General features: G+C 37.9%; 1 protein-coding gene across 2 annotated transcripts in view; it reads left to right on the forward strand.

The window, feature by feature from the left end:
• pdk3a (pyruvate dehydrogenase kinase, isozyme 3a) overlaps positions 1-12,183 on the forward strand; it is a 108,011-nt gene that overhangs the window by 11,089 nt on the left and 84,739 nt on the right. For both annotated transcript variants that reach the window (XM_072260532.1, XM_072260531.1), the window contains exon 2: positions 10,581-10,722. In XM_072260532.1, the coding sequence (XP_072116633.1) occupies positions 10,581-10,722 (142 nt within the window). The remainder of the gene's footprint in view (positions 1-10,580; positions 10,723-12,183) is intronic.

Here is a 12,183-nt window from a genome sequence, read left to right on the forward strand (position 1 = left end):
GGAAAGGCTCTGGTCGATCACTTCGGGTGGTCCCGAGCCGTGAGTCGACAGGATTCGGGTGGTTGTCAGGAATCGATTGAGCTCCAACGGTTGCGCGCGAAGAACCTGAAATCGTCGGTCTCGGCCTGAAACGTCGACTGCACCTCTTCCTAGAGATGCTGCCTGGCCTGCTGCGTTCACCAGCAACTTTGATGTGTGTTGCCGGGATTTGACTGCTGCTTTTGTCCCTTATTTGGGAGTGAGAAAGTTGGCAACCCTAACTGTAAAAGACATGTTGAGGTGAGTTTAACCCTACTTGAAAACTCCCCCCCCCCCCCCCACCAAGTCAGCCGGTCTGCAAGAATATTGTCAATATTAAACCAGTCCGTGGTGCAAAAAAGGTTGGGGGCCCCTGCCTTGTGACGTATGCCGACGGTATAAAAGAAATGTGGACATTTTGCTGAGAAGGTAGTCGAAGGAAAGAGCGAGAGCATGAAGGTCGCAGGCTTCGAGCTATCTGGGAACAGCTCACAATCGAGAAGAGTAAAGTCTAATGCTTACCCATACCCAAAGGATTGGGTTAATCAGCGGCACACTGTGCATTGTGAAGATGTGTCTGTCCTTCGTATGATCCATGGGTCTGGATTTCGTGACAGTCACTTTGTGAAATTGCTCCTCGTGGACTTCGGAACAGTATTCCTCAGCTGGGATCTTCGGTAACCGTTTCTTCATTCGCTAGCTGTGGAATTTTTGGAATTTGTTGTGATCGCCTTGTAGCTGCATTGTGAATCCACAAGTCTCTCCTCTCACCTATTTCGTGAATTACTGGGACTCTCTGAACTGCCACTTTAAGACTGTGCTTGAGTAAGATTTGTTAAGAACTGGTTCTAAGTTTGACTGGGAGCTATAGACGCATAACACTGTTAACTTCTGTTTAAGAAAGTAGTTTATTTAATTTAATTTTCTATATTTTTGAGTAGATGTAAATAAATATAGTGGTTTTAATATTAAAACCCGACTCAGTTTGTCATCTCTTGCTGCTGGTACGTTACGAAGTCGTAACAATCAAGCAAACCTTCTTTGAACTGCCTTCAAGCCAATTGCATTCTTTGCTTAATGAGACCAAAACTGCATTCAGTACCAGGGCTATTGACTCGCCAGAGACTTGTACCAATGTAAAAAAGACTTCTTAAATTTCTTACCACATCCAAACCAATATTGTTTGTCTTCCTAATTATTTCCTGATAGGTTTTCTGCACCACTGGATGTTATTCTTTTAATATCCCAGCAAACTTTTGTTTCACTTTTTTGATGATAAATAGTAATAGAGTAAATTTTCCAGTGAACCTGGAAGTTTAAAGGGGTGCAGGAGCCAGGGCCTTGGTAGGTTAAAGGGACTGAGGGAAATAAGCCTACTGTGAGTTTAATGGGAGCACTGGAATTAGGACTGCAGTCTGTTGAAAGTGAACATAGGAAGCATAGCCCTAGTGAGTTGAAGGAGCATTGTGTACTCACTTGGTAAGTCAGATGTTGAACCACATGGTCTTCCAAATAGATACTGGGATACTTACTGTATTTTAGTTTGAATGAGGGTGCTCAGATCTCTCAGAATATCAAAATTTGTTAATAGCAAGCTATTTAATCGTTTTCTCTTTTCTAATTTTTTCCTCAACTTCAACTACTGCACAGGGTCTTGCCATCTTCAGAACTTTTCTGATGACTCTGCCATAGTTGGATGCATCAGCAAGGGAGATGAGGCTGAGTACAGGGCTACGGTAGGAAACTTTGTCACATGGTGTGAGCAGAATTATCTGCAGCTTAATGTGAAAAAGACTGAGGAGCTGGTGGTGGACCTGAGGAGGGCTAAGGCACCGGTGACCCCTGTTTCCATCCAGGGGGTCAGTGTGGACATTGTGGAGGATTACGAATACCTGGGGATACGAATTGACAATAAACTGGACTGGTCAAAGAACACTGAGGCTATCTACAAGAAGGGTTAGAGCCGTCTCTATTTCCTGAGGAGACTGAGGTCCTTTAACATCTGTCGGACGATGCTGAGGATGTTCTACGAGTCTGTGGTGACCAGTGCTATCATGTTTGCTGTTGTGTGCTGGGGCCACAGGCTGAGGGTAGCAGACACCAACAGAATCAACAAACTCATTCGTAAGGCCAGTGATGTTGTGGGGATGGAACTGGACTCTCTCATGGTGGTGTCTGAAAAGAGGATGCTGTCTAAGTTGCATGCCATCTTGGACAATGTCTCCCATCCACTACATAATGTACTGGTTGGGCACAGGAGTACATTCAGCCAGAGACTCATTCCATCGAGATGCAACACTGAGCGTCATAGGAAGTCATTCCTGCCTGTGGCCATCAAACTTTACAACTCCTCCCTTGGAGGGTCAGACACCCTGTGCCAATAGGCTGGTCCTGGACTTATTTCCTGGCATAATTTACATGTTTACATATTATTATTTATAGTTTTATATTGCTATATCTATGCTCTATTCTTGGTTGGTGCAACTGTAACGAAACCCAATTTCCCTCAGGATCAATAAAGTATGACTATGACTATGACTAAATTGTACTCATCTGCCATCTTTTAGCTCACTTAAGCTGACTTTATCTTTCCAAATAAGTTATTCATCTTTTATCACCAACAAACTTGGATCAGCACACAGTGTACTCGGTCCAAATTCTTGCTCATTTTCTTGTGCTATTCTATTTTAAAGTTTGATAGCCTGAAAATTATTTGTTTATTTGTACTTTGTTTTTTATTTGTAAACAATCCTCAGTCATGTTAATATCTTGTCCTCAATACTCTAAGTCTTTTATATTACGTAGTAAACTTTTGTGTGGCGCCTTGTATGCTTCCACTCATTCCCCTTTATCCTCAAAATTTCATGAATTTGCCAAATACTTTCTCGTATGTTGACAGTTTAATATGTTTATTTTTAATATCCTGTTTCACTTGTCATGGATCCCAGCATTTCCCAGTGACAGATGTTGGACAAACAAACCTAGAGTTTCTTGTTTTCTGTCTCTCCTTGGAATGTGGTACAGTATTATATTTGCAGTTTCCCAGGCTGCTGAGACCTTACTAGAATTGGACAATTCCAAAAGATTATGACCAATCTCTGTGTTACCTTTGCCGCTGCAAAGGATGTAGGCCTCTGAACAAGGGACTTGTCTGATTAACTTGCCTAGTTAGACTCTCTCCTGAAACGAATAATTTGAGGTTTCTATTCAATACTTATTTCCTTTTGCTTTTAATATGTTCAAATGTGAAGATGGGCATAAAGTATTAGTTTCAACTCCCAACAACAAACAACGAAGGTCCTAATGCTGAACCCTGCAGCACAGCACTAGCCACCAACCTTGGTTCTGAGAAATAACTTTCAACCACCTCTCTCTGCTTTCTTCCTTTTTATTCAGATTTGAATACATATATCTAGCTCTCCCTGGATTCCACAGGACCTAACCTTCCAGACTAACCTGCCATGTAGGACCTTGTCAAAGGTCTTGCTTAAATCCAAATCAACAATATCTACTGGCCTGCCCTTTTACTTCCTCCTTCAAAGAACTCTCAATGATTCATCAAACACAACTTGGCACACAGAAAGTCATGCTGACTCCTCAGGATCAGATTCTATCTATCCAATTGCTGGAAGATCCTGTCCCTCAGAATTCCCTTCACTGATTTCCCTAACTGGCACCAGAATCACGGCCTGTAGTTCCCTAGCTGGTCTTTGCTATTCTTAAACAGTGGAACAACACCAGCCAGCTTCCATTCTTCAGGATCTTTACCAGTGCTGATGATAAAAATGGTATCTCCACAAGAGCCTCTGTAATTTCTTCTTGAGCCTTCCATAGTCTGAGGAAGCACTTAATCAGGCCTTGGGGATTTATCCATCTTGTTACATTGTAACAGTATAAATGCCTCTTCTCTGGTAATATTAATACTCTCCGTATTGCTCCACTTGTTTCCCTTGTCTCTTGAGCAACCACGATTTTTCTGCCTAATAAACACCGAGGCATAATATTTGTTAAAAATCCCACCATCAATCTGATATAGCTCGAGACATAGCAACCCAGTGTATGCTTCCTTTTTCTTGACCAGAGCCTCAATATCTCTCAGCAGCCAGGGTTACTCTTCACTTAACAGGAACATATCTCTCTCCTTAATTTCTCCCACTTCCATTCCTTTTCTTTCCCTTCAAACAACCTCACCCAATTAACCTCTGCTGCTGTTGTTGAGTGCTGTCGAGTCGTTGTCCATAGGGTTTTCGTGGCAAGATACCAAAGTGGATTACCAAGTCTTTCTTGAACAGCATTTTAAAATGTTCATACCACTGTTTCATAATGTTTGCAGTGTACACTAGCAATTAATTTGCACTCCTTCAATAGTATATAAAGTAATAATTCAAGAAGACAGCTTACCTTTTGAAAGTCATTTGAGGCTAAACGATAAGTAATTCTTCTTGTCATCAACATCCATATTCTTAGATCTTCTTTAAAGATTTCTAAGATTTTGATTTTAAAATAGAAAGGTGTGTTGTGAATATCGTTGTGTCGCAGTAAATTCTGCTGGATTTCTTTCTTATCTGGAATGGCAAGGGAAGTCCAAAGGGAGATTACATTTTGAAGAACTTCCTGATTTTTTTTTTAAACCCAAGTTCTGCCTATGCACTTCAGTTGCCTGCCGGACAAACTTTGAGTTATCTAAAGTAATCTTCATGATTTGAAGTATGAAGGAAGATGTTCACAAACTTTTTATTTTCTGTGAGGTAGTCGTTACCAGAAAGTTGCCACTGCCAAACTAATGTTTTGTATAGGCCATATTTGATGACATTACAAACAAATTTTAACTTTTTAACCTTTGGTTGGATCAGATTTTTTTGCTGATATATTAATAAAATATAAACTCATGTTTCCTCTTTAAAAATGAAAACACTTGATTTTTTTTCCCCCTACAGTTCAAAGACAGGAATACCATAAACCTAGAATTTACCCTGACTAGAATTTGGACAAGCATGAAGGTTTTATATTTGAATGTGCGCAGTATACAGAATAAGGTAGATGAACTTTCTGCATAGTTGCAGATTGGCAGGTGTGATGTGTTAGGCATCACTGAGTCATGGCTGAAAGAGGATTATAGCTGGGAGCTTAATGTCCAAGGATGCACATTGTATTGAAAGCACAGGCAGGAAGGAAGAGTGGAAGGTGTTGCTCTGTTGGTAAAAAATGAAATCAAATCATTAGAAAGAGGTGACATAGGGTCAAAAGGTGTTGAATCATTGGGGATAAAGTTAAGGAACAGGAAGGGTAAAAAGCCCTTGACAGAAGTTGTATACAGACACCCCCAAACAGTAGTAAGGATGTGGTCTACGAATTACAATGGGAGATAGAAAATGTTTGCCAAAAGGGCAATGTTACATAGTCATGGGGGATTTCAATGTGCAGGTAGATTGGAAAAATGAGGTTGCTGCTGGATTCCAAGTGGGGGAATTTCTAGAGTGCCTATGAGATGGCCTTTTTGAGCAGCTCCACTAAGGGATCAGCAATTCTGGACTGTGTGTTAACAATGAACCGGAATTGATTAGAGCGTTTATTTAAAAGAACCCTTAAGGACAAGTGATCATAATATAATTGAATTCGCCCTGAAATTTGAGAAGGAGAAGCTAAAATCAGATGTATGTGTATTACAGTGGAGTAAAAGGAATTACAGAGGCATGAGAGAGGAGTTGGCCAGAATTGATTGAAAAAAGAAAACTGGCAGGGATGATGGCAGAGCAGCAAAGGCTGGAATTTTTGGAAATAATTTGGAAGGCACAGGATATATATGTCCCAAAGAGGAAGAAGTATTCTAAAAGTAAGATGACACAGCCGTGGCTAACAAGGAAAGTCAAAACCAACATAAAAGTCAAAGAGAAGGCATTGAATAGAGTAAAAATTAGTAGGAAGTTAGAGGATTGGGAAGCTTTTAAATAGCAACAGGAGGCTACTGAAAAAATTGTTAAGAAGGTAGAGATGGAATACAAAGTAAGCTGGCCAATAATATTAAAGAGGATACCAAAAGATTCTTCAGCTATGTAAAGTGTAAAAGAGAGGCGAGAGTGGATATTTGACCACTGGAAGAATGCTGCTGAAGAGGTAGTAATGGGTGACAATGAAATGGCGGATGAACTGAATAAGTATTTTGCATCATTTTCATTGTAGAAGACACTAGCATTACGGTGGAAGTTCCAGGTGTCAGGTTTATGAAGTGTGTGAAGTTATCATAACTAGAGAGAAGGTTCTTGGAAAACTAAAAGGTCTGAAGGTAGATAAATAAGCTGGGCCAGATGGTGTACACCTCAGGGTTCAGAAAGAGGTGGCTGAAGAGATCGTAGAGGCATTAGTAATAATCTTTCAAGAATCGCTAGGATCTGGAATGGTTCCAGAAGACTGGAAAATTGCAAGTGTCATTCCACCCTTTAAGAAAGGAGAGAGGCAGAAGAAAGGAAAGCTATAGGCTAGTTAATCTGATGACCTGAGTGGTTAGGAAGATGTTGGAGTCGACCATTAAGGATGGGGTCTCAAAGTACTTGGAGAAACATGATAAGACAGGTCAAAGTTAACATGGTTTCCTTAGCCAGAGAATTTGTGGAATTCTTTGCCATAGGCAGCTGTGGAGGCCAAGTCTTTATATTTTAGGCAGAGGATGATAGATTCTTGATTGGTCAGGGCATGAAGGGATATGGGGAGAAGGCAGATGATTTGGACTGAAAGGAAAATTGGATCAGCAGTGATGAAATGGCAGAGCAGACTTGAAGGGCCAAATGGCGTAATTCTGCTCCTATATCTTAACGTTGGGATTAGCAGGGCTTTTTTTGTTGTTGGCTCTACCCTGTTCATGTACACTTGCCCATGAGTGAAAAGTTTGTGGGTCTGTATCTTTCTGGAAGTTTGAGCACAAAAATCTAGCATGACATTTTGGTGTAATATGGAGTAAGTGGTTGGATCTATCATCTTTTGGGTGAAACAATAAAACAGAGCTCCATCATCTCTCTTCATGAATGCAAAGGAAACCTTGGGGTATCAAATGAGCATTATTTCTGGTGTTTCAGCTGAAATTCATCCATCAACTAACATCACAAGGACCGATAATCTGGCTATTTGAGAGGTAACTCAAAGGTTGCAAAGTACTTTAGGTCATCTTTAAATAATGTGATAAGATGATATGTAGATCTAAGTCTATTTTCTTTTTCTTGAATGGTTCCAACTGTCAATGCCACTAATGATCATTTTGTCTGTTTCCAACTAATTGCCACAGCTTGAAAGTTAGCACTTCATGACAAAATCAGAATCATATCATCAATGACATTTATTTATTATTTTATTCAATTATGGCTCCAAGCTTTTCTACAGTTCTCACATTGTTTGTCTGATATTTTTAAGATTTCTAGTAAAATCTTCAAGGGAGGAGATTAAAGTACATTCAGATTGAAATGGAGCGATTATGCACAAAGTAATCAAGGTGAATCAAAATTATTATTATAATCTCGTACATAATCTTGCAGTTTATGTCTTATTTATTTTAAACAGAAGCTTAATTTCTTTGTTCAAATGATCACCTTGGATTATATGTCCTCGTTTTGTAAATTCCTTCCTAATTAACTTCATTTCTGTGTTCAGTAAATATCACCAGTAAATGCTCCATACTATTTTTATGCATTCCCATTCTTTGCCTTGTTTCATTGTCTAGGTTACTACTAACAAATATTTATTTGAAAAAAGAGTTAGTGCTTTCCCAGCGTACAAGACAAATGAACTTCTCGGGTTTCTAGCCTGGTACAGGTATCGATTATAACCGACATTTCGATGACAATTTCTGCCATCTTCATCAAGGATGATGCCTGGGTAAATCTAGTCGGGTGATATTTATACCACTGTATTCCATCCCTCCTGATTGGTTAGTCCTCATCCAATCAGGTTTCCTCTCTCCCATTTTGTTTACAAATTCCAGTTCTTCATTTTTGTTAAAATTCTTTTCCTCTATTTTTATTTCAATGGCTTCCTTTACCAGGCAGTCCCAAAAGCCATTGGCATGGCACAGTAGTTTTGTGTTGTTGAAGTCAATCTTATGGCCATTGTGAATGCAGTGTTCTGCTTTTGTGGGTACACCTCCTGTGCTACTTGATGCAGTTTTCCACTATGCTTTCCTTCTGGCTGATATACATTTTTCTGCATTCACAGGGAATCTTATACATGCCAGCCGACCTGAGTCCCAGGTCATCTTTGACCTGCATAAGCTGTGATGTGAGCTTCTGTATGGGTTTGTGGATGGTATTAATCCAATATTTCTTCAGAATTGTAGCAATCCTTCTAGAAACTGTGGAAATATAGGGAAGGAGTACACAATTATTCAGCTTCATTGACCTTGAATGTCTGGCAGTGAAGCTCAATAGTTGTGTACTCCTGATTTATTTACTTTCATTAAAAGATACTATGATTCTGTATACTATATTCCATTTGTAATGGAAGAAAATATTTCATTGGAAGATTATTTCATGCAATTTTATTTATAATTAACCCTTGTTGACTGTAGATATGTATTTTGTTGGAATATATTAAATTTTGTGTTGCAAATATGATCAGTAAAACCAATCAAAACTAATTCCACTAAATGTACTGGATATTATAATAGTTTGCAATTAATATTGTGCTTTAGTCACTCTAAGAATTTGCAGCAAGGCGTCAACCTTCTGTGGAGTGTAGAATTTAAAGTCTGATCAGATTGCAAATGTCATCTTACGCTGGAGGAATGTCTGCTGTTTATATTCTAGGCAACTCATAAATAAGAGATGTAACTACAGTGTCTGCTTTTAATCAGGAGTTTTGGCTTGAAATTAAAAACATGGTTTTACAGGCTTTTGATGTATTTTGTAACATTGTTTTTCATTATCATGATTTATCATTTGTATTGTGGTTGAGGACTTTGTATTAAGTAACCTTAATCTGCATTGATAACCGAAATAACCGAATCAGATAGTGTGCTGGTTGGAAGTATAGTTATTGCATATTTTTGAGGAGTTAGTTACAGATTTAATGAAGTACATTGAAATGAAGTGTTTGTGATTCTTGCATAGTATATTGGATTATATATTTTTTTGTTCTGTAGTCATTTCAAAGAGTTTGAAGTCTGTCCAAATGTTTGTGCCTATTTAATTTCTTGGCGCTTCAACTCAACTGCTCAAATGCTGCACTAATTCACACTGAATTAGGGATCCCCTTGAAAGCCAATTAACTGATACTATGGATCAACCTTGGGTCTTTCTGGTACAGAATTAGAGGATTGAATTTATTTCTGACGTAATGATCAGAAACTGAAATAAGTGTAGTCTAACAATAGCATTGTACAATTTTAAATGAAATATTCAGAGTTGATATAATACAGCTGCACATTCCTTTATCCGAAATTCTGAAATCCAAAAAGCTGCAAAAACCAAAGTTTTTTTTCACCAACAGCTGACGTCACTCAGATGTGATGTGACAGTACTAGCAGAGGCCGCCAGATGACAGTTGTGGCTCAGCGCTCGTACTGGTTACACGTGCATTTACTGCTGGCTAATATTTTGTGTTTACTGTTGACTTTGTGTTTAATTTCACTGTGAAAATGTCAAAAAGAGCTGCAGATACCCCTATGGGTAACAATGAGAGAAAGAGAAGGAAGCATCTATCATTATCAATAACACAGAAAGTGGAGTTATTGCAGAAGCTTGACCGTGGTGTGTCTGTGCGGCGTCTTACTGAAGAAAATAGTGTCGGAACTACCGCTGTATATGATTTAAATAAACAGAAGGACAAGTTACTGAAGTTTTATAGTGACAGTGACGTTCTACATTTATTCCAATAAGTCATTTACCATGTGTTTGATTCGGTTCGTTTGAAGCTGTATATTTTTATGTTTTATTGAATATTTTTGTTGGAAATAAAATTTTTTCTTGTCATTATTCCCTAAACAATACAGTATAACAGCTATTTACATAGCATTTACATTGTGTTAGGTATTATAAGTAATCTAGAGATGATTTAAAGTATATGGGAGGATGTGCGTAGGTTTGGTGCACCGCCAGGTCCTAAAGTCCACCGCAGGTTAAATAAGGGACTTTAGCATATGTGTTTTTTGGTATGCGGGGTGGGTCTGAAATCCGAAAAATTCTGAATTCCGAAATGCAACTGGCCCCAAGGATTTTGGATAGGGGATTGTGGACCTGTATAACTTTATGTCGTATTAATAATTCCATGCTAAGAACTGAAAATTCTGCTAACATTATCTTCTACACTAATAATCGGTATTTAATAATCCTAAAGTGAATTATTCTAAATCCATAGTGAAAAAATAATACTGTGTCAATTTACTTAGTTTGACTGTATGGATTTGTATTTAATAATACATCTTAATAGTTTTAATTATCTTATTTTGCATGCAAGAAACAACTTATGCTGTAAGCTATTTTCCATTGTCAGAGGAAAAGCATGAGTGAATATGTATGTATTATTCAGTACTTTGTATGCAGCCAGCAGAATGTTTACTTACTTTGTTTTGTTATTATTAGGTCGTAATAATGCATGTGAAAAGACATCATTTATGTTTTTGCGGAAAGAACTACCAGTTCGATTGGCTAATACAATGAGGGAAGTGAACTTGCTGCCTGATAACCTGCTGAGCAGACCTTCTGTGCAGCTTGTCCAGTCTTGGTAAGTAAATGGTGTTTGTACAAAAACAATAGCGTATGTAGTGTAGGACAGTAGGGCAAAATTACTGACCTGAAACCAATTTGACACTCTTAGTGTGCTGAGTGGAACATTGTGGTTATGGTGAAGATGGGTTCTTTTACATGTTCAGTATAATTTGAATGTTTGAAAACAACTTTTAATTACACTTCCTTGGTTAATATCTAAAGCGACTGAAATTTCTCATACTTTCAAAGAAATACCAATGAGGGTTTGATATTCTTATAATGAGTACAATGTACCACAATCACAATTATTTGGTTATATCGGTCATCTTTTTGTACTTCATGTTTAAGATGCTGCAAGCATGTTTCATATTATAATCTACATAAGGTACAAATTAGTATCAATATTTATAGCATGATTTTTAATGATGCTACATCCAGCAGACAACCTAATTTGCTAAAGTTATGTTTTAAAATTTTTTCAAATTCTGGACTACCTGACAAATAATAATCTAAGTAATTATCTGGAGTGTTCATTTGAATATGAATGTTAGCCTTAGACTAGCACTGGGAAAAAAAAGTGCTATTTGTTTTTAAGAAGTAAGAGATTCTGCAGATGCAGGAAATTTTGAGCAACACATACATTTAAACAGTTGACTGTTTGCTTCCCTCCATAGATGCTGAAATTTATAGAGATTAGAAGAGGAGAATTTTTTGGTATCTGTGCCTAAACAATGCATATCCTTTCAACTTGTAACCCCAAGCCAGTAAGGTATATAAACAGGCAGAGTTAGAAGCAAATTGCTTATCAAATGTTAATTTAATAATCAGAATCAGATTTACTGTAACTGACATGTAACGTGAAACTTGTTGTTTTACAGCAACAATAAACTGCAAAGATGTAGAAATCTATACATTACCAAAAATAAATAATGAAAAAAGAAAGGAATAACGAGGTAGTATTCATGAACTGTTTAGAAGTCTGATGGCAGAAGGGAAGAAGCTGTTCCTAAACCATTGAGTAGAGAAGAGAACAAAGCTGAATATATAAAGTAAAGAGAGTTAGAAAAGGAATAAAATCCTTAAGAGAAGAGGTATTGGGGTACCCATGTTGTTATGTTGGAAGTTCATTTTCAGGAAATGGCCAGTATCATTATTACATGCACATGATTCATCAGCACACTGCTGATGTTTGGCATTTACTTGGTATAACACACAAAACTGTACAATGAATAAAAGATGGGTGGAAGCATTGAAAATGATCTTGATCAGAAATTTACATATTATACCAGGATTGATGATGATAAAATAGCGAGAGTACAGAGGAAATTTACTGGAATGTTACCTGGGTTTCAGCACCTAAGTTGCAGAGAAATGTTGAACAAGTTAGGTCTTTATTCTTTGGAGCGTAGAAGGTCGAGGGGGAACTTGATAGAGGGATTTAAAATTATGAGGGGGATAGATAGAGTTGACGTGGATA

Source organism: Mobula birostris, chromosome 6 (genome assembly GCF_030028105.1).
Source record: "Mobula birostris isolate sMobBir1 chromosome 6, sMobBir1.hap1, whole genome shotgun sequence".
In the NCBI taxonomy this organism is placed as follows: Eukaryota; Metazoa; Chordata; class Chondrichthyes; order Myliobatiformes; family Myliobatidae; genus Mobula; species Mobula birostris.